General features: G+C 32.6%; 2 protein-coding genes and 1 pseudogene across 2 annotated transcripts; 1 reads left to right on the forward strand and 2 right to left on the reverse strand.

Annotated features, from left to right (window-relative positions):
- Positions 1 to 5,040: 5,040 nt before the first annotated feature.
- Positions 5,041 to 15,070, forward strand: LOC143626933 (uncharacterized). Its single transcript, XM_077096862.1, has 5 exons — positions 5,041 to 5,246; positions 5,338 to 5,600; positions 6,417 to 6,628; positions 6,786 to 7,053; positions 14,608 to 15,070. Exons 1-5 carry the CDS (start codon positions 5,156 to 5,158, stop codon positions 14,917 to 14,919), a joined length of 1,146 nt encoding a protein of 381 aa, XP_076952977.1. The 5' UTR covers positions 5,041 to 5,155; the 3' UTR covers positions 14,920 to 15,070.
- Positions 15,071 to 15,480: 410 nt separating this feature from the next.
- LOC143626963 (uncharacterized) lies at positions 15,481 to 16,387 on the reverse strand (annotated as a pseudogene).
- A 3,845-nt stretch (positions 16,388 to 20,232) lies between these two features.
- LOC143626934 (uncharacterized) lies at positions 20,233 to 20,971 on the reverse strand. Its single transcript, XM_077096863.1, has 3 exons — positions 20,898 to 20,971; positions 20,557 to 20,819; positions 20,233 to 20,472 (listed from the first exon to the last, which is right to left on the reverse strand). Exons 1-3 carry the CDS (start codon positions 20,965 to 20,967, stop codon positions 20,236 to 20,238), a joined length of 570 nt encoding a protein of 189 aa, XP_076952978.1. The 5' UTR covers positions 20,968 to 20,971; the 3' UTR covers positions 20,233 to 20,235.
- Between the last annotated feature and the right edge of the window lie 2,524 nt (positions 20,972 to 23,495).

The following is a 23,495-nucleotide window of genomic DNA, read 5'->3' on the forward strand; positions in this document are numbered from 1 at the left end:
AGAGAAGCCATTCAAGAAAGCTAGATGCTAGCCATAAGTATTAAATCTATGTGTAACTTATTGATGACTCGATGCGTGTTGTTTTATGTTGAAATTTAGACTGGTGTTTACTAATTATGGTACGAATTGTCTGAATGCATGTTAGTCATGATAAATTGACGTGTTGTGATAGAGTGTCGACTTAGGCTTTAGCATTAATATGATATAAGACAAAGCCTCTTAAAGATCGAAACGAGACTTGGTACATTGAGGGCCTCATGAACAAGATACCTTAAATGGCTAATACATATGACCACCATTTGATGACTGCAAGGTCGGAAGTAAGAAGGGTAACTCAGAAAACAAAGGCGATTCAATAAAGGATGTAAATATAAGAAGTTTTCCTTTTATAGGGAATAAGTTAGGTTTCGGGGACGAAACCTCTTTAAGGAGGGAAGACTTGTAACATCCCGAAATTTCAAGATAATATTAACTATATTACTTAATAATAGAGGGAAAGTTTACTCGGGTTATCAGGAAATAAATAAAAGAATAGGGGTTGGTATGGGTCGGGCTAGTGTCGGGTAATGGACGTTGGTTATGGATTTGGATTAATTGAGATGGGTTAAATGAGAATGGGATTTCAGGGATATAAATACCCCCAAAATCCCAAAATATCTTCATTTTCACCAAACTCCCTAACACACACCACACAGATACCGCCGCCGGACCGAAGGCAGATCCGGGCAGATCCGGCAGACCCGAGTGAGAGAGAGAGCGATTAGTGGTGATAAGCAAGTAAACGAGATCCAAACAAGCTCAAAAAGGTATGATTCTTGACCTTTAAGGTTTAAAGATCCAAGCTTTTTAGTGTATAAGCGACCAAAAATGGTCGGGAAGCGTAGTGGGTGATATTGAACCATAGCAAGGGTGTTAAAATCGCTTAAAATGCTGAAAAGAAACCGAACAGCGGCTGTCTGGGTAACTTCGCCTTCATCTGGGCAACTTCGCCTTCAACGCGATGAACTTCGCCTGCAAGCTAAGTTCGCCTGATGAACTTTGCCTGCAAGCTAAGTTCGCCTGATGGCAACTTCGCTGTAAAGTTAAGTTCGCCTAACTGGTAACTTCGCCTGAAGCCAAGTTCGCCTGATGACAACTTCGCCTGAAGCCAAGTTCGCCTGATGGCAACTTCGCTGTAAAGCTAAGTTCGCCTAGCTGGTAACTTCGCCTACAGCTAAGTTCGCCTAAGGTTAACTTCGCCTAGAGCTAAGTTTGATTAGAAAATAAATTAAAAAGCGAGAAGTTAAAGTAAGCTAATACTAGGCCACCAGATTAGATCAGACGAGTATTGATACGTGTAACTTGTACAGTCAGCCGAGCTCACTTAGAGAAGGGATTTACAGCTATCAGAAAAAGAAGCAGAATTCAGGTGAGTTTCTAGCCCTATTCCTTGTTATGTTTTCGGGGCTGTGTGCATACTCGATGTGTTGTTAATACATTTATCCTAAGTGATAAGTGTATGTCATATGTGATATGTGTGATAGATATGAATGATTGTTTGTCGGTACGCGAACGATCTTCGGATATTGCGCGTACTGTCAGGTTAAAAATAAAGGTACGAATATTATATATCGAAGATGTATGAATATTTCAAATGAATACTTGTCGGGGCGTGAACGATCTTCGGATATTGCATGTAACGACAAGGGGTATGGTTGTTAAATGAATGAGGTAAGGAATGCCTAGAGTGTTCTTATGTTATAATGTAAGTATGTGTATATAGGTACACGAATGGCATGTGAGTTCTACGTTCGACATAGTAAGTTAGGATGGCAAATCCCTCTAGCTTCTGTCGGACATAGACTCGGCTGGTGATGGCGTAGTTAAGGACTGCGAGCCTTATACGTGAAGTAGATGATATATGTAAACGTAGATAAGGACTGCGAACCTTATACGTAATGTAGATAGGCGTCAGCATAGGAAAGGACTGTGAACCTTATACGTGCTGTATTTGTAGCATAGGGGAGGACTGCGAACCTCGTACGTGCTATGGATTAGGTTGCAACATAGGGAAGGACTGCGAACCTTGTACGTGTTGTGGATGTATTTCAGCATAGGAAAGGACTGTGAACCTTATACGTGCTGTATTTGTAGCATAGGGGAGGACTGCGAACCTCGTACGTGCTATGAATTAGGTTGCGACATAGGGAAGGACTGTTAACCTTGTACGTGTTGTGGATGTATTTCAGCATAGGAAAGGACTGTGAACCTTATACGTGCTGATTTTGTAGCATAGGGGAGGACTGCGAACCTCGTACGTGCTATGAATTAGGTTGCAACATTGGGAAGGACTGCGAACCTTGTACGTGTTGTGGATGTATTTCAGCATAGGAAAGGACTGTGAACCTTATACGTGCTGATTTTGTAGCATAGGGGAGGACTGCGAACCTCGTACGTGCTATGAATTAGGTTGCAACATAGGGAAGGACTGCGAACCTTGTACGTGTTGTGGATGTACTATGGTATAGGGAAGGACCGCGATCCTTGTACGTACCATAAATGGTGAACATAGGTAAGGACTGCGAACCTTGTACGTGTTCACGACCTTGAGTACAGGTATAGACGGTGAACTATGAACGTACTCTCGGTAGACTGAGGTTAGTGATTGTAGATATGTACGTATGTATGGTAGCAAGTATGTATGTAGAACAGAAGGGTAACTAGTGAAGTATGGATATGTATCTACGGATATGTATGTATGTGTATGTATTGTATGGCGTTCGATGAACTAGAACTCAGTCAGCGTAGCTGACTTTTAGTATGCACGCAGGTGAGCTGATTATAGAGTTAGCATGAGGATGACACACGGCATGGATTGAACGGCTGGCATCCGAAGAAAGAAGTAAAAATGTTTTAAATATGAAGTTTTGTGTTATGGTATCAAAGAAAAGATTTAATGTTTTGTAACAAATGATTGATGTTTTATATTCCGCGAAAGGTTTTAATAAACTCTGATTTGAAGAACTGTGTTTATGAGTAAATCCGACGCTAAATTAGGGCCACCGGGTTCGGGGCCTTACAGATGTACCGAGCCACATTCAAAGCTATGTACCTACACACATACAAACATTTATACACATATACAAACATACGTACACATATACAAACATACGTACCTACACACATACATATGCACCTACACAACGCGCCTACACATAAGAAAGGGAGTGAAATTAGGGATTAATGGAGTTACACCTTCACTTCTCGCACTTCTCGCTGTAAAAACACTTCTGAAATGATCCAATACATATATATATATATATATATATATATATAAGGTTAGGATAAAATAAAAACTCACCTGAGTTGAGAAAACTCTAGAACCTGATTCTCAACTACATGTTTTTAATTAAAGTTTGGATCTCATGGTCCACACAATTACTTTTCTCATTTTTCGATGTTTTGTATTAAATGTAACAACATATATTACATGTGTTAAAAAATGATTTTATATAGGTTTTCACGGGTTTTCACAACTCATTTGAGTTTTCATTCTATACATGCCATATATGTATATGTATGTGTGTGTGTATGGGAAAGTTAACGTACAAATGAAATTAACGTGCTAATTGTGATAATTACTCTATGATGTAATTACATAATTACTTTACTTGTATATACAATTACTCTATTTGATTCTCACAGTTAACATGTTATTTGTATTTGTATTTGATTCCAACCCTGTATATGTATATGTATGTATGTATGTATGGAAACATGATCAAATACATTTTATTTTTAGCATGTAAACAATGTCAACCAATTTGCTGTTATCATTAGGTTTATTTTTATAGGTGTTTTCTGTTATGTTTTGTTCTTATTTGTTAATTTTCGATTATGAGACGTTATAAGTATTTGCTGATTTATAGTTTGTTGTTATTATTAGTTTTTTTTCTTTTATTGTTATAAGTATTTGCTGGTATTTGCTGTTATTACTTTGTTCTTGATTTTGATTCTTTTATTGTAATTTTTAGGTTTTTTCTTTGTTATTATAAATCAATGTTTATGTAGATTGGTATTGTAGTTGATATTGTTTATTACGTTCTCATTTTTTTTATAAATTAGTATTATTTCATACGTTCTCATGTTTAAGATGTAGCTTAACATTAATACCAAAAACATATATTTACAAAGTTACTAGTTCATAGAATTTTAAAACTAGTTAACATAATACAAAACACCCAATTAGTAGTTATGAAGTTTTTATAATACCTATATACAAATACCTAGTTATTAATAATACTTAAAAGCAACTTGAAACTAATTAAAAGCTACTCTAATTGATTAAGGCCTTCTGTAGAAAAGTGGATGGTGTAGATCCGGTTTGGGTATGGCTTAATCAACACGACCAAAACTACCCAGAATCGGGTCCAGGAGGCGTTAACCCAAATCGTCGCTACAAAATGATAAATGGTCGTAGTTTTCCATTAATAACTTTGAATTCAAGAATCAACCAACGATTATGAAAATGACAGTCACCTGAGAGTGCGATAGTGTCCACAAACAAGTCCAGTGTCCATGCCATTGAGTTGATGATGATGATGATTGACGCCAAAGACTGAACTGAAGATGGTGGTTAAAGAGGATGACCGCTAGGGTTGGAAGTTGTTAACTTGGGGAGGGGGAAGGGGGGTTAATATCGACAAGGGAAGGGATATTGATCAAAAAGGCCGATTTACCCTTTAGTTTAAAAGAAATCATTAACGTAGATTTAACGAAAATCCAATTGCAAAAAAGACCACCACGAGGATCATAACTGTGAAAAAATCACCATAGGGTTGAAAGCGAGGTTTTAGGTTTCACCAAATAAACCATAACTACAATTATATCTTTTGAATATGTTTAAACTATAACGTGACTGCTCAAATGACGGTTTAAAGGAGTCTAAAATTGATTTGGGTTTTGGAGACTAATTTCAAATTTAACTTTCTTCATGTCTCATTCATTAACAAATTTCAATTCATCCAACAACTATAAAAACCAAACAAACACATCACTAGTTCATGTCTTTTAAAAGTATATCTTAAATAAGAAATTTCGTCTATATTTTCAGACAATTATCAACCACACGATCAAAATGTACTTCAATTATTAAGCAATCATATATTCATATGCCATGGCCAATAAGTTTCCCCCCACACCATTGAGTCTTTACTCTTTACCATCTCCGACTAACCACAACATGTCCAAATCCATTTCCTCCCCAAGTGAGTTTCATTTGTTAAATTCCATCTCTTCATCATCTTTTAAATCATTACAAGACTAACAATGAATCTTTTTCTTGTTTCTATTTTCTAGCAATCTTTAACAAAATACTGCTTGTGATCATCGTGGGATTGTTAGCATGGGCTTATAAAACTATTCGTCCACCGCCTCCAAGAACACTAGGATCACCAAATGGACCTGCAATTACTTCCCCAAGGATAAAGCTTCGTGATGGAAGACATATAGCTTATGAAGAATTCGGTGTTCCAAAAGATACAGCCAAGTGTAAACTAATATACGTTCATGGCTTCGGCAATAGCAAGTATCTTCATCCTTTTGCCGCCGTAGCCTCACCGGTATGGTTTTCTTGCTAGTTTCTTATTAATCATGATTATATATTTATTTATTGTATCAGTTTGAGAACCCAATTGGTATTTTTTAGGTTTTTTGTAACGTTATTGTACTTTTAGGCAATTTGTTAATTCTGTTACTGAACAGAATGAGTTTACTTGGTTGGCAAGCGAACTCCATAGAATTTGTTGAAAAACTTGTTAGGTTTAGTGGAATTCTATGGAGTTCGCTATCAGGGTTGGTGACATGTTTAACAGTAAAGGTTTAATCTAAATATACTGGTCTTGGTTCTATTCAGTGCGGATTTACCGTGTTGATAGGCTGAATAGGCCTCCGTAAGCCACAAAATGCATGTAAGAAATGATATTTATTTATTTGTTTTATAATTTCATCACAATTTGGGACATTTTGGGCATTTTTGTGTTGAATGGGGGACAAAAAAGAGCACACTGATCGATGGCTTTTGACCACTTTTGAACCCAGTCCATATTAGTTATTGCATATCCAGTTTTATATATTAAAATATTCCCTCTATGCTATTTTTAAAATTCGTTTATTTTTGGAAAGTAAACATCATAAAATTCGTTTATTTATGTTCTCTCTTTGTATTTAATTTGACTTTTGTTGGTTCATACTGAAATATGAAATTTTTATTTGATAATTATCTGTCAGAGCTATGCAAAAGGAAAACTTTGGTTTGTTTCATATTCTATTTTACATAACGAAATATGAATGGTTTGCGCTATTTTATCACCATAGATTATTCTTTTTTTGTCTGATATTTTTATGTCTGCTTTCATAAAAAAATCTCATTTTCGTAGGCGCTTGTTGAAGAGCTAGGGGTGTACGTTGTTGCAATAGATCGTCCCGGTTATGGTGAGAGTGACCCAGACCCTAAACAAACTGTGAAAAGCTTGGCATTTGATATCGAGGAGTTCGCTGATCAACTGAACCTCGGACCAAAGTTTTATGGGGTTGGATACTCTATGGGTGGGCAGGTCATATGGTCTTGTCTCAAGTATATTCCTCACAGGTGTGCCTCAAATAAAAAATTTACTGAACCTTGTTATTTTTAAAGTATGGTTTATATAAGAAGGTTTTGTTACACTCTCAGTTCTTGTACCTTCTTAGGGGGTTGGGGTGCATTTATGATTTAACCAATCCATAAGATAATTATGTGATGATTACAGGCTTGCTGGAGCTGTTCTTCTTTCTCCAGGGATCAATTATTGGTGGTCAAATTTACCATCAAACTTAACCAACGAAGCATTTTCTCGACAAGTTAAACAAGATCAATGGGCTTACTGGGTTGCTTACCACTTGCCTTGGTTGACCTACTGGTGGAACACTCAAAAATGGTTTCCTTGTTTTGCTTTAATCCATGGAAACCTCGCTGTAATGTCTCCTCCAGATAAAAAAGTTATTGCAAAACTAATTTCAACAGCAGATCCACTTCAGGTACTAGGCTTTTTTCTTTTTTAAATTACATAACGTTATACCCATAAACAAGATTTAGTTTTCGCAAAAGAATCATGTCACAATACTATATACGGTCGCAAATGTCTGGTATAATAGTAGTAGTAAAATGCATATTCTTAATTTATTTATTGTTCATTATTTTTGCATGATCAAGTCAGTTTGAGTCATTACTTGGTTTATCATTTGAAGTTGGTCAAAATTGGCTTGATAATATATTATGATATTCAATTGTTGAAGATAGAGTCAGAACAAAATGATGACTCGTATACTTGTGGAAAATTGAGTAGAAATTTCTTATTGCATTTTTTTTAATTCGGTACAACGACATTTGACCTGAGGAAAAAAAGACATCATTTGTCTTCTTATTTTCGTTTTTAATTTCGATGTTTGTCTTCGTGTATCATGCCATGTCCAAGAGCATCTCCGTTAGGTACCTTGTCTCCATTTTTATGATTAAATTAAAAATTATTGTTTTTCCTTTGTAATTTTTAATTAAATAATATTTTTATATTATTTATAATTTCATTTTCTATTTCTATCATTCATAATTACTTATAACTACACTCTAAATAATAGAGTATACACTCACACAATTTAGAGAACCTGTTGTGAAGGCTCTAATATCATAACCACCTTCACATCCAATATAACATATTTTGTGAGTGATATTTTATAATATAGGAAGTAGTTTAGAGTGTTAGTGGAGTTATATAGAAAAGGTAATGATATTTCTGTATATTTAAAAAGTTAATAGAAAAGAAGAAAGAAAATATGCTGAGTTTTAGTATAACCTTAGTTATGAAGATAGAGGAAAGGATGCGAAGGTTATATGCTCACTAGGTTATTGTCCCGTGGGCGTCACGGGTGGAAATATAGAAATCGTCTAATAAACACATATAATTTTCAACGACAATATTTCCCGTCCTCGAAAGTAAGTTAATAGAACTTATCTAAATTCGAAGGATAGACAAAGTCTATTAAATCAGATATTGGATATAATGAATTGTTAATTAGAAGATCATCGGAATTTATACATTCATCTGTCGTCATTTGAAACACCCCCCCCCCCTCAAAAAAAAACATTCCCTTCACCTATATCCAATAGTCAATTCGTAAATTATTTTATCTCTTCAACATGTAAGGATTGACATCTAACTGTGAGCCTCGTGTGTTTTTGATAGTTTAAGTACATTGTGCTTTTACAAGGTGTAGGAAGAACTACTTAAAGTGTAATTTAAAATAAACATGAAGAAAATTCTATACAATTTAACTATTTACATAACAAAAGTATCATAAATTTAGTATCTGCAACTCCCTAAATACTTCCTTGTATATAAGGTTTATACTTTAATTTGTAATTAATCACTTTAAATGCCAAAATTAAATTAACCATGCAAGTGATGAATATAAAGTAAGAAATTACCTTGTATTCAAATTCCACTGTCAAGCTCCTGATATGTAATTATAATAAAAAAAATAGTTTATAAAGCTTTCGATAAATAAAGTAAAAAACCTTATACAACAAACACCAAATAAATTGAGGTTTCTACCCAACACCCGATTAGAGATTGAGCATGAGATGATAGTTTATATAGCCTTTTGATATCTTATTTTCCATTAATAAGATACTAATAATGTATTCATTTTTTAATACATACAAAATGTGAATAAAATAGTTTTTAGTCGTTCTTAAATATTTAGTAGTAATTGAAGCTTACTATTGTATAATAGTATTATTCATCCTAATCATTATACCTTCACATGGGGTGTCATCACCATAAAACCGCCTCAAAAAAGCTTTTAATAATTTTTACAAAAGTCAATGATATAAATTTAAGTATACATAATAAATAAATTAAATATGAAAATATGTTATTAAGCTTGGTACCAAATGTTATGAAACTAAATCTCTTAGTTTCTTAAAATTAAAAAAGTCTACACAATTTCCCATTTATATAGAGAATAATTAAATATTTTAATTACAATTAACTCATAAACTGATGATTTTGCATAATTATGGTAAATTGAATGACATGTGGTTTTGGTAATTAAATGTGATTTTATCCGGTTATTCAAATGATTTTGAATTTTGGGATATTTAATGATATTAGAAAAGTTAGTCTCACCACTTTTATTATAGAAAGTAATTAATTTTGATAAATGACTATCATAAAGTAAATTAAGAAAACTATTAAATAATTTATCATAAAGTAAATTATCTCTTCTTTAGTAAACATCATTTTAATAAAGAAATATAGTATATACATAGGCATAATTAATTGTATCATATCCCGTATAATAAACATCCTTTGAAGTTAGTTTATAGATTTATTTCTAATTAGTTGACTCAATTAAAATTTTCAATTTCATATCCCATCTCTAGTAAAATTTATTTTAATATATAGGCTTAATTAGTATACATTATTTTTTTTATAAAGCTAAACAAAGTTATATTCTAGGCTTAATTATTTATGTTATTGTTAACTCGGTCTAATTTTAGATGTATGGAATTGACAATTCATACCAGTTACCATAATTCGTTTAATTGATATGATTAATTATATTAATGGTAATAAATATCAATTATTAACTTATTCTTGTACATTACTAATTTTATGCTCTAGCTTGAAATATGGTGTAGAGTTAAGCATATCAATTTTAATTATATTGTAATTAATCATGTTTAAAACATTATATCACCTAACCTAACTAAAACACGTATTATAACAATCTTTATAGAAATGTAAATACATTAATTAATTAACAATAATAATTTATTGGTTACCTTAATTAAAACACGGTAATTAAAAAATTATAATAAAGACATATTAAATTGGTCAAATGCATTAAAGATTCTATAATGTACGTGAGCATCGAATTATTAACTATATAACCTATTTTTGTAAGTGGCCAAGAATTCGAATTTCAAAATGGTTCAAATAAATAATTTTTATTATTCACTTAAGGAATTTAGTTGAAATTGACATTAAATTCACAATAACTTGAAATATTTAGAAGAAACTAATATTTTTTTTATTTAATGCATGAATATTGAATAATTATGAAATGACTTTATACTTATGGATGATATTAAAAAAAATAAAAAGGGTTGAAAAAAATTAGTCAAATTCGGAATGACAATTATGTTTAAATATGTAAATTTTATTTTAACATATTCAATATAAATGGTCAAATTGAGTCAAATCGATAATTTATTCAAATTGTTGTTATTTAAACCTATTCAATATAATCAAATATGTAAATGTTATTTAAACATATTCAATATAATTGGACTTTGACCAACAACAATATAAGATTAATTATCTTACTATAGATAATTTAATGTATCATAGAATAATCAACTAAATTTCATTTCGGGATTATATAATAATCAATTAAATTACATAAATTGTGAAAAATAAATAAATACATTAATACTAACATAAATATAAATCAATAATAAACAAAAATAAAAGACATCTTATCAAACAATTCTTAATCCATGAAATTAGTTATACCAAGTTGGGGACAATAACCTGAAATGATAAAATTAAATATTAATATTAATATCACATAATAAATATATTACAAATTATGGAAGATTTAAATCATGTGAAAAAAATGTAAAATTGATGTTATAACTTACAACCGAAAAATTTGAATCGCGTTACCGGAAAAACGAAATAGTGAAGATCCCTATTGAATCTTCGATTTTGATTTATAACCTAAAAATATTATAAGAATAATCATATAAATATTAATACAAATACAAACAAAAACGGAAAATTATTAGTTTAATATTGGATTTTGATATAGAATCTAAAAATATTATAACAAAGTAATATAAAAATTAAAATAAATATAAAACCTTACCGCAAAACGTTACCGGAAAACCGTAATAACTTCAACATATTAATTCAATCTTGGATTTTGATTTACAACCTAAAGAGATTATAAAAAAATTATATAGCAATTAAAATAATTATAAAACATTACCGGAAATCTTACCGGAAACAATAGAAACTTACCGGAACGTATAAAAAAATTGGCCATTACCGGAATATCGGAGACGGTTGAGGAATAAGCCGAGAGAGAGAGAGATTAAAATGGTTAGGGATTTGTTAGTGTAAGAATTACCGTATGAATGTTAGGTATTTATACACGAATTTCCTATTGTAATTAGAAACAAAAAATTAGGGAAACTCAATTAACTTAAAATAAGGACGAAAATTAGGGAATTATGATTAATTATTTTTTAAAATTTCAATTACTAAATGTAATGTTCATAAATTAAATCTACACTATATTTAAATCTAGACTATATTTGAATACGGAATTAAACTTATTAATGTAGAAATATAAATTACTAATTCAAAAATTGAGATCTTCTTTTTAGAGGTGAAAAATTCAAAAAAAAAACAAAAAATTCATTTAGGAACAATAACACTTTTAAACCAAAAAAGAATACAAAAATGGATGATATAAAAATAACACAAAATTAAAACCTTAGACACAAAGCTAATGGTGTTTGCTAAAGAGAGTTTGAAGGTATATGAATTACCGTATGAAACTTAACTATTTATACGGATTGAATTTGGTTGACTAAATTATAGAAGGAAGATATACAGGGAATTGATTAGAAACAAAAATTAGGGAATTCCAAAAAATTTAAAAAAACTTAAAGTAAGAATGATAAGTAAGGAATTAGGATTAATGGATTTTCAAATTTTGAATTTATTAAAATGTAATGTTCCAAATTTAGATTATTATAAATATAATATTATTTAATTTAAATTTAACTGTTGACTATATTTAAACAAACGGAAATAAACTTATTAATGTAAAAATATAAATTAGTAATTTATATATTTACAAAATATAATTAATCATCAATTATAACACCGTATATGTAAATTATAAAATAACAATGTCTATAATATATAAAATTACAATAAATTTTTATATAATGAAGTACTGAATCATATGATTGAAAGTTATAAAAATAATCAACATTTAATTATATATGTAATTCATATAAGGTGTGTAAAAAGAAATTATTAATTTTGTTTTTATTAGTTCTAATTTTATATTTATGTAAAATTTATTAGTTCTAATTTTATATTTATGTAAAATTTATGTAAAATAATGATTAGTTAACCGATTGACTGATCATCCGTAATTATAGTAAAAATTAATGATGCTAAATCATATACTTAATCAAATAATCAAATAAGCTACAATAATTAATTCAAATATAGAAATTCCATAATTATACAATTTCCTTCACCAAAGGGGTGATTCTTTCCTAAATTTTACGATAATGGTACAAACCGTTTAATTTGATAAATTTTTTTAAATATAATAGTAGAACCAATTATACTAAATTTAAATTCATATTCTCTCTATATTGAATCTTATTGATGAAATATATATTAATTATCTAAATTATATATTATCTAAAAATCATTAAACCTGCTGAGAAGAAACAAATAGTGCGAATAAAATCAATCATCAATCAAAAATAATAGCATAAAATTAGTTTCAAAACATATTTATACTTATAGTATACATAATAAATAAATCGTAATTAATTATAATTATTAAGTAGAAACATAATTAAAAAAGATTCAGAATTCAAATTCAAAATTAAACATTAAATGAAAGATGAAAGAGAATACTTTAAGAGAATTGATTAATCTTATTTTAATTTATTATTGATTTATTAAGATGAAAAATAGAGAAGCTATTGATATACGTGGAAACTCCAGTGAACAACCAATAGGAATGGAGGATTTTGACATAAAGCCTATTGCTTTAATAGTATAGTTAGATGTTTGCTTTTATTTAAAATTAAGCACCTATCCGAATTATTTCAGTTGCTTCAGAAAGAGATCATAAATTTCATTTTCCATGCATGGATTGAACATCAAATTAACCATGGATTAAACATCAAATCTCATGGATAAACACGAAAAGTATATACTAACCTAAGCACAATACACAAAGTTTGGGTTTAGTTTAAACGAATTTTGGTTTATTTCAGGTCGATCTCGTCATCACTCATAGAATTTGACAGAGTTTTTAAGGAACTTTACTCTAATTAAACAAAATTCAATTAAACTAATGAAATTAAAACTAAGGATAGGATATAGATTTCTATATCATTTTGGATATCTTTTGTATACATTTTTTTCCCTTAGTTTCTTGCTCTATTCATATTTATACAAAATTTATCATTGCTTTTATAGAATATTTTTCTAAATAAACCTTATGTGATGGATCCTTACAAAATAGAGTGTCGGTCAACTTTGTAGCATTAACCCTTTTATTTTATAATATTTTCTAAAATGTGTTTTATGTTAACTTAAACTAGTTGCCTATATTTTATGCTATGATTTAAGAGTTAAGATACTTTGTCATAAAGTTTTATAATTTAGACGTAATTATTTATACGTGCTTCTGTTAATATGTTTTTTTGTTGAAATATGTAAGGACAAAGTGTTGTATAAAAACAAAAAATAAAAAAGTAATTTTCTTTTGGGTAACCCGACTGTGTTCATATCAATTCTGGAATACACATGGCTATTTATGTTGGCATTTAGATGTGGTAATTTCTAACATGACCCGAAACTAAAAATATAGGTTTCGAGTCGGGTGCATAACCCGTTCTTTTAAACATGTTAACCCGAGCACAACCCGTTTGAAAAACACGTCAACTCGAACACGACCCATTAAAAAGTGAGTTAACGTGCTAACCCATTTAAGTTTTTTAGAGAAGTTAATTTCTTGATTTTAGAGATAAATTTTTAAGTTAATACTTATATTTTTAATTTTTCATATATTTATTAACTTTTAAAAGTATAACAAATTTCTTTTTTAAACTACTTTTATCTACTCCTCACTTCCAACATTTTTATTTTATTATTTTTAACGATCTATTCTCTGATTATTTTCATTCGTTTGATCTTATCTCGAGCTAAATATGTAAATCCAAGTTTGTTAATTAAGATTGAGAGATAAATCCACAAAAACAATTAGATGTATCACAAATTGCTAATATGTTTTATATGAATAAGTGTAATTAATTGTTTAAATTGTTACTAAGTCACTAGTTATTATTCATATTCGTAAATGAATGTAAAATGGGTTGACCCGAAACACAACGTGAACACAAAACGATTTAAATGGGTCAATGGTCGACACGAATAAATATATGGGTTGGATTACAGTTGAAGAATCTCAACACGCTAACCCGCCAACACAAAACACATCAACCCGTCAACCCACCAACCTAACACGATTCATGTGTGACACAATCTTCTTATCCGTGTCCGGTTCGACCCCCAAAGGCCCAAACCCATGAACATGACTCGTATACAACCCTATTTAATTTTTACAGTTTTGCCAGTAAGAATTGAGATATTTGTACACCATGTCATTAAATTCAGTGTATTTATTACAAAAATTTAAGATACAATTAAGCATTTGAAATTTATACAACACACCTATCCTACTATTTTTGTTGTGTTACAGTTGGAAATACTCAGATCACACCCAAAACAACAAGGTGAATATGAGTCATTGCACCGCGACTTGAATATTAGATTCGGTAAATGGGATTTTGATCCAATGGATATTGAAAACCCATTTCCGAACAACGATAGATCAGTTCATATATGGATGGGGGATGAAGATCTGATCGTGCCTGTGACATTGCAACGGTATATAGCTCAACAAGTCAAATGGGTCAATTATCATGAGCTCGCCGGCACCGGACACATGCTTCCTTATGCTGATGGTGTGATTGATGAGATTCTTACAACCCTTTTTAAAGATCAGAATTAGCCTTGTTTACACCTGGTTAATAAATCTGGTCTTTGTTTGATGCCATGTTGGTATGGACATAATAAAAGTTTGAACTATATTGAAAATGGATATTATTGTAGAAAAGCTTTTCATTTAATAATTTAGTGAAGCATGTGAAATTATAAGGGCATGAATTTAACTTGAAATTTGTGGGTTTGGGCCTCGTCTAAATAATTTGGGCCATTTTGGGTTCAAACCAACGAACACGTTTAACTGAACAAGTTAGCCCGATAGGCCACATGCTGACCCATTTAGCCTGTAAACTAGATCAAATCAGCAAACACGTTTAGCTAAGCGGGATATAATCAGGTCAACTCGGTAGATTCACATGTTGACTCGTTTAACCTATTTATTTTTATTTAACTTTTAAAAAGATATACCTTATGTTAAAAATAGAAGATAAAACATCAATCAAACTTAACTATGTTATAAACCTCTGTATTTTTTATTGGAAATTTGTAATACTAGAGTATCAGTACACATTAGAATAATAACAAAATGAAAATTTCAGGTTAAACATGAAACCTTGTATTTTGTACCAGTGTTGTGTTCGGTTTCGTGTCAAATTTTCAGGTTTAACCCGCCAATCACGAACATGACCAATTAACAACACCCCTAGCTAGTAAATTGCAGGAAAACTGTGATGAACATTAAGCATACACCAGTAAAAAAAACATATTCTAAAATGCAACAAACAACACATAAATATACCAAATTCATGTATAAAGTTTTAAACTAACCATAAATGTCATAAAAAGAACCATAGAATTCACATAACATGTAAAATCTACCTAAACCAATAATAAAACCATGCTATGAATTAAGATCATCCCAAACCTTAAAATCCGAACTAGACTTATTATAACTCCCTACTCTATCCTGGCACCCGATAATAAACGCGGTCCTGACCGAATCAACATTCACCAACGCATGAGCCCGTCCCGCCGGGCTAACCGCCACCGCCACATCATCCGGCGCAATCGTCACTTGCGCAAACCCCTTCTCACTCCCCACATTCTCCAACCTAAACACAACCTTAGCCCCCCAAATCAAAAAAGTCTCATTGCAATCATGGTGTCTATGGTTACCCCTCAACCCGCCCGGTTTAATCTCACCGACATGTATCGAATTACAATTACCCGCCCCACCCGATACCCCGGAGCCCAATGCCATTGAAACCGGGTCCAGCATCCACCCCCGGGTGTCTTTTGTAATTGCCGGACTTGAACCGGATAATATTAGCCTCTTGATCTTGATCATTGTTGATTGAGAAATTTGGGAGTTTGAGGGTTTGTTGATGGATTCTGAGGAAAACCCATGTGAGTAAAAGGAAGATTGAAAGGAGTAATGGGAAGGCTTGGGGTTTTTTCAAGAAAAGTTTTAGTCTTGATTCTAGGGTTCTTGAGGATTGGGATTTCTGGGTTGATGTTCTTCTAGGGTTTGCCATGGTTTGATGGGTCGGATTGGGAATAATTTGCCATGGATTTTTTGGCTTATTTGTGAAGGTTGTATCTCGGTTCGGTCTATACGATGTTGTTTTGGAGGAAGTTACATATTTGGTGCCTGAAGTTTGGATGTGATGCAGAAATAGCCTTTCTAATTCGTTGTTATGGTTCACTATGAATTATGAAAACTTCGAATTTAATAACTTAAATGTCTCCAATCATCCCCGGTTTAAATGCGATGTGAGGTATTCGAAAAACTTATTTTTGAGAAGCGGAGGTCTTAGGTTTGAGTCTTGCATATGACAACAAATAGGGGGTTTCAACTTAAATATTTCCAAGCATTCTCAGTGGATTATTTTATCTATGATGGATTTCAACATAAGAATGTAATGAAGATACTTGGGTGAGTCAGAGTTTGATCTAATGGTTGTTGAAGAATCAAAATAGAAACTTAAATATGGCAATTGCACTTGAAAAACTTGAAGCTTAATTCAAATTTGATTAGCATTCAATTCGATCTAGATTTTGAATTCCGAACAAGTTTTTTATTTTCTATTAGATTCAAATTCTAATAACCTATATAATTTGTTTGTTTATATGTAACAACATTTATTGTTCTCAAATGTATTATGTTTTTTTAATTGAACATTATGTATGTATATGAAAGGGAGCTGCTATTGATACAATTGAATAGCAAAATGTCATATAATATAAAAAGGGAGTATTGGTTTCCAATACTCCCAATTTTCACATATTTGATGATACCACTTCCAACTTTCGATTTGTTATCCACTACTCCAAACTTTCAACTTATTTTCTTCCACCACTCCCGAACTTAACGGTTCCTAACCCAGTTAGTGTTTTTGCTGAGGTGGCATTTTTTGCTGACGTGGCATGCATTGGTGGCGTTTTTATTATGAAAATCTGGTCCTACATCACCACTTCATTATTAAAAATTAAAAAGCCTAAAATAAAAACAAAATATAATATAATATATCAAGACTCTCTCTCTAACTCTTTCCAACTCAAATCCACCAGCCTCTACCACCACTGACCACCACCACCCAGCTCCACCACCACCACCACTACCCACCTTTCCCTATGAATTTCCGGTCACAAACTTTTACCTCTCTTCTAGCACGTTAGGTTAACTTCCACCACCATGAAATCGCTACCCCCACTCAATAAATCACCACCAATATTTAGTTCTGATTACCACTATGCACCCCAGTACGAACCTCGACATCACCTCCAGCGGCCCCACCACAACGCATCTCATCCTTCAATCGTTTTCTACCACAAGTGTCTCCACAAGATCTAGGTTTCAACACCGGAAAAAGGAGGTATATGATAACCTTCAACCAAATGAAATAGATGGATCGAGAAAGATACCATGGATGAAGTCAACTTCTCTGTTTATGGCTGTTGATTGAAGCCCGACTGTTGAGTGAAGCCCTAATCTAAAAGTCGAGGGTGAGGCTCCCGATGCAAAGTTTTTTTTGGGGTCCAGATTTGGGGGATTATGATTCTAGGCTCATCTTGAGTAGAGATGGTGGTTATGAGGCAGATATGGTGGTCGGTGGAAGAAGGGGATGAGTAGATGATGATTACTAGATTTTAGGGTTGATAGGAGGGGATGAATATATGATGATTTCTGGATTTTAGGGTTGATGAGGTAGGTGGAAAGTGGGCTGGGTATAATGGATTAAGAAAAGAATAAAAAAATGCCACCTATTCATGCCAGGTCATCAAAAAATGCCACGTCAGCAAGAAAAACTAGCGGAGTTAGGGTCCGTTAAGTTCGGGAGTGCCATAAACAAATAAAGTGAAAGTTGGGAGTGATGGGTAACAAATTGAAAGTTGGAAATGATATCAACCAACGGGTAAAAGTTGAGAGTATTAAAAACCAATATCCCTAAAAAAAGGGAAGCTTATTCTAAACCGAGAAAACATCATAAAAAGCGTGGTACATATTAGGATGGTAGGGCTTAGGATGTGACACAAAACTTGGGCTTAGGGGTCCCAATACCAAACTTTTTTTTCTGTGGGTCCATCACACATTGATTCAGCCCATTTGTTGCAGCCAATAACCACCACTCAGTCACTCACTGACACAAAATTTCTTACACCATGGTGCCCTTTTTCTGCTAATTGAATCAAAGCCCCCATAATCTCTAGCCTTACATAAAACACTATTGGGATAGCCCATTTGACAGAAACACTTGTCAATAATTTTTGAAACGGAGTTCTTTTTTTGCCACTCAACATGTGCGTAGCAGTTTTGTCGGACATGTACATGTGTGCATAACAAATAGCCATGCTTCTTTGCTAATTGAAGTTCTACGCTTAATATAAACAGTTTCTTCGTTATATTTTGTGAACGTGAGTTGTTACAGCGTTTTTACACACCCTCTCCACTTTTCACATTCTTTCTCTTTCTTTTTTCACCATATCACGTAGGTAACATATATAGTTAATTTGTCCATCGTATACCATGTCATCATCTAACACCTCTCTCAAAACTCAATTAATTTGTGATATGAATATAGTAGAACTTGATTAAGCACTACTCAAGTGATCCAAAATTTCTAAAGATGACAATTGTCATAATTCTTATTAAGATGTAGATACAATACTCATAAAACTTCGGAAACAAACAGTTATGATATTCAAACCACATAGTAATCTTTCAGGTCAGCATCCTTTTAAGGCAAATTCTTTTTATGTAAAATCTCTTTAAGAATAGTATCGCCCATCCCATCCTTAAACGCAAACAAGTGCCCACCAGCGATTTCATGATACTTGATCCATCCAAGTTGTTTAGCTATATGACTTTGCAATGTGGCATGCACACTCAAGTCTTCATCACCCATCCATAAATGAACAGATCCGTCATTGTTTGGAAATGGGTTTTCAAGATCGAGTGGATCAAATTCCCAGTTCCCGAACCCAATATTCATGTCACGATGGAGCGACTCGAATGCTCCTTGTTGTATTGCCTGCAATGCCATCAAATTTTCCATTAACAAATAAACACTGTAGCATAGTACAAATATATGTATATTGGTGTTTTATACACACACACACACGCATATTGGGGAAAGTTAACGTAAAATGAATTAACGTGCTAACTGTAAAAATCAAGTAGAATAATTATATATACAAGTAGAGTAATTATGCATAATTACCCTACTTGTATATATAACTACTCTACTTGATTATCACAATTAGCATGTTAATTTCATCTGTGCATATACTCAAAATATCTCCCTCTTTAGTTGAAGGACTCTTTAGAGACGAACCTACTGTCCAATATCTTCAACCAATATTTGTTGAAAAAATGTTCCTCGATAAATAATCATTGATGTGGTTTTTTAGGTATAATGATCATTCATGTGAATTTTTAGTTAATGTTGATATGATAAAGGGAGATCCTACCAGATTTGGATCCAAGGTAGAAAGTAGCTTTATCGCAATTTCTATATCTGTTGAAGATAAATATGGGTTGCTAGTACCCGAACCACCTGGAAACCATGATTGAGTGTTCCACCAATAGGTCAGCCATGGTAGATAGTGAGCGACACGTAAAGACCATTGATCTTGTTGAAGTAGCCTAGAGTATGCTTTGTCGGTTAAGTTTGAAGGTAGGTTACGCCACCAGTAATTGATAGTTGGAGAAATAATTGCTCCTGCTAGTCTGTTTAAAACAATTGATCAAAAAGAATTGAATAAACTTTTTTAGTTCATAATATTTTGTGTGTATTGAATAACTTTAAATTGATATATATTGCAATGGAAAAGATAATGTAAAGCTAACTAATAGTAGTGCTAGAAGATTAATCAAGCAAAATTAAAAATACTTTATTATAGAATACCTATGAGGGATGTACTTGAGACAAGACCAAACAAGCTGCCCACCATAAGAGAATCCAGCCACATAAAATTTCGGTCCTAGGTTCAAATGATCAGCAAACTCCTCGATATCTAACGCTAAGCTCTTCACAGTTCGCTTAGGGTGTGGATCACTCTCTCCATAGCCAGGCCTATCTATTGCAACGATGTATACCCCTAATTCTTCTACAATGGCCTGTAAAGATGGTCATTACTAAGAATTAAGCTATCAAATAAAGGACGGGCAGAAAACAAGTTAAGAGTAAGAATTAATCCACACTGGTGAGGTTGCGACTGCAAAAGGATTATGGTACTTGTTACAACCAGAGCAATGGACATATATTATCTTAGATTTGGCAACATCTTTAGAAACACCGAATTCTGTATACGACAAGTGTCTTCCGTCACGAAGCTGTATCCTTGGAGATGTAATGGGAAGGCCATCCGGAGATCCTAACTTTTTGGGAGGTGATGGAAGAGTTGTTTTATAAGCCCATGCAGAGATTCCCACGAGGAAGATAAGTAGTAATATCTTCAAGACTCCTAGAACCAAATAAATAAAAAAGAAAAAGTTATAATGGTAATTGTATAAAAGTCCTTCAATGTGAAACAAGAACTAACCGAAAGAGGAATCAGAATTGGGTTTTGTAGGTGGTGCCGCCGAAACCTTTTTGTTCACCGCTTCTGACATTTTTACTGCTAATGTGCAAAATGATGATATAATATTAAAATCTGTGGGATGACAGGCATCACGACTAGTACTAATATTTGCCTAACTCTCACAACGTTTATAGATAATCAAGAAACTGACTCAAAACTTGATTAGAATGAATATTTGCCTAACTCTCACAACGTTTATAGATAATCAAGAAACTGACTCAAAACTTGATTAGAACTCATAACATATGTGTGTGTGCGCATGTACACACACTAACCCTAGGAAACTTGCTTAATCTTTTTTTTCACAACCAACTTGTTTATGAAGTCGGCCCAACCCAAACCGCCTTGTTTTATTCGGGACTTATGCCCAATATTCACCTCCTTAATTTCTGACTCAAAATAGGTACACGTTCAAGCATGAAAAGTTTCTGCATCTTCTTAAATTTGATCCTTACGAGAGCTTTTGTCAAGATATCGACCTGAAATAATAAGGCGTTGGCCATTTGGTTTTTCTTGGCATCGATGATCATTCCAGGGTCTACTGCATCCAAAACCTGGTGAACATTAAATACTGCCTTTAACCAAATACAGCCCATATTGTGTAAATCGTAGATGTTAACATCCGGCGTTGAAATGATGTTGGGTTAACGCTAGGTTCCTTGGTAGGTGGTGGTATATTGCCCATGGTCGATCACAGGGTATCGATTGATCCTCTTTAACAAAAATTGGCTAACACCCAAACACTTATTGATAACCAAGAAACGGATTTAAAACTTGATTACAACCCACACAACACCAGGAGTTGGTATATGTATATACATATCTAACATGACCATAGCTTGGAAAACAAGACAAATCTCTATAAAATTTAAATTGCTATAAACTAGCTAGGACTATTGTTTAAGCTTATATTCATCAGCCAGCTTGTTTATGAACTCAATCCAACCCAAACCGCCTTATTTAATTGAGTTGGGAATAATGCCCAACAATGAATAGAAGAAACCAGGTGTGGATACTTATTTTGTGAATGCATACTCTACATGGATTATAAGCAAACACAAAATAACAACGAAATGAAGTTATTAATTTATTTACCACTTGGGTATCATTAGTTTACGATTTTTGAAAGATCCTTCTACATGGACAAATTTGAAGTACTCTAATCAATATATATACTCTTTAATTAAACGGAAAATAATTAAACTTGAGAGAATTTATGGATACGTTCGGAGTTATAAATCACCAAAGGGACATGAACTTTGGGCTACATGGATTATCAGAAATGAAGTTAGACCGGTTAATGGAGTTATGGAACTTACTAAATATTGCAAAGAGATATAAGCCTAAATAATAAAGATATTGACAATTTTGTACCTGGAAAACAATGGAGACGATCTAAGAATAAGAAAAGTAGATATATTATGGCTTTTCACTTCTGTGATATAAGTAATGTAATTATGTGGATGGCACTTATAAGATGAAGGTCATAATTCGGTCATTGTAATCCTATAAACAATTATATATGCAAATTCAAAGTCAATATAACTAGAACCTATTGAATTCAAAGTTCTGAAATTTGGGAAAGAAACTGATTTCTATTATTCAACCAAAGAAGCTGTACAAGCCCTAATATATTCACTAACTGTCATCTAACAAACTGTTTAACTAAATAACAGTTAGTACTAACTAATTGAATACAAGGGTAAAAAAGGAAATCTGTAAGTGAAGTCAACAAGTAATAGTCAACACCCCCCTTCAAGTTGGTGGTGTTAAAACACCCAACTTGTCTAATAATTCTTGGTGTTGTGGGCTAGCAAGACTCTTAGTAAATATATCTGCAACTTGATCATGAGTCCGAGTATGCGATAAGGAAATTAAGCCTTCTTGTAACTTTTCTCGCACAAAATGGCAATCGATTCAATATGTTTAGTGCGCTCATGAAAAACCGGATTCTTTGCAATGTAAATTGCCGCTTGACTATCACACTTAACAGGAATAGGTGTGACTTTAGGTACATTAAGTTCATGCAGTAAACGAGTCAACCAAGCTAATTCAGCCATGACCCGTCTCATTGATCGGTATTCTGCCTCGGCTGAACTCAAAGCAACAGTAGGTTGCTTCTTGGACTTCCAAGAAATTGGGCATCCACCAAGCGAAATGAAATATCCACTGACTGATTTGCGTGTATTTGGACATGAAGCCCAGTCACTATCACAATAAGCATGAAGATCAAAATGAGAGGAATCATTAAAAATAATCCTTGGGAAGCAGAACTTTTGACATAGGCTAAAGTGTGTAATGCTGCGTTCCAATGAGGAACCCGAGGATCTTGCATAAACTGACTTAGAAACTGAATAGCAAAAGCCAAATCTGGACGTGTATGTGTTAGGTAATTTAATTTTCCCACCAGCTGTCGATATTGTAATGGATCTGAAACTACCTCCCCATCATTAGCTTTCAGTTGTAAGTGAACTGGTAAAGGAGTTGAAACTGTTGGAAGATCATGTTCGCTGAACTCAACTAACAAATCATTAACAAATTTCCTCTGGGTCATAATTA

Source organism: Bidens hawaiensis, unplaced genomic scaffold, assembly GCF_021521415.1.
Source record: "Bidens hawaiensis isolate Kalapana, Puna unplaced genomic scaffold, B.hawaiensis_p1.1 tig00004551_1, whole genome shotgun sequence".
Lineage (NCBI taxonomy): Eukaryota > Viridiplantae > Streptophyta > Magnoliopsida > Asterales > Asteraceae > Bidens > Bidens hawaiensis.

Bases quoted from the DNA above. Each gene is read 5' to 3' on its own strand.
- LOC143626933 (XM_077096862.1), top strand. From the start codon at position 5,156: ATGGCCAATAAGTTTCCCCCCACACCATTGAGTCTTTACTCTTTACCA. The intron at 5,247-5,337 runs GTGAGTTTCATT...TCTATTTTCTAG, and splicing joins CAAATCCATTTCCTCCCCAA to CAATCTTTAACAAAATACTG. The intron at 6,629-6,785 runs GTGTGCCTCAAA...TGATGATTACAG, and splicing joins CTCAAGTATATTCCTCACAG to GCTTGCTGGAGCTGTTCTTC.
- LOC143626934 (XM_077096863.1), bottom strand. From the start codon at position 20,967: ATGTCAGAAGCGGTGAACAAAAAGGTTTCGGCGGCACCACCTACAAAA. The intron at 20,820-20,897 runs GTTAGTTCTTGT...ATTTGGTTCTAG, and splicing joins CAATTCTGATTCCTCTTTCG to GAGTCTTGAAGATATTACTA. The intron at 20,473-20,556 runs GTGTGGATTAAT...CCATCTTTACAG, and splicing joins TTGCAGTCGCAACCTCACCA to GCCATTGTAGAAGAATTAGG.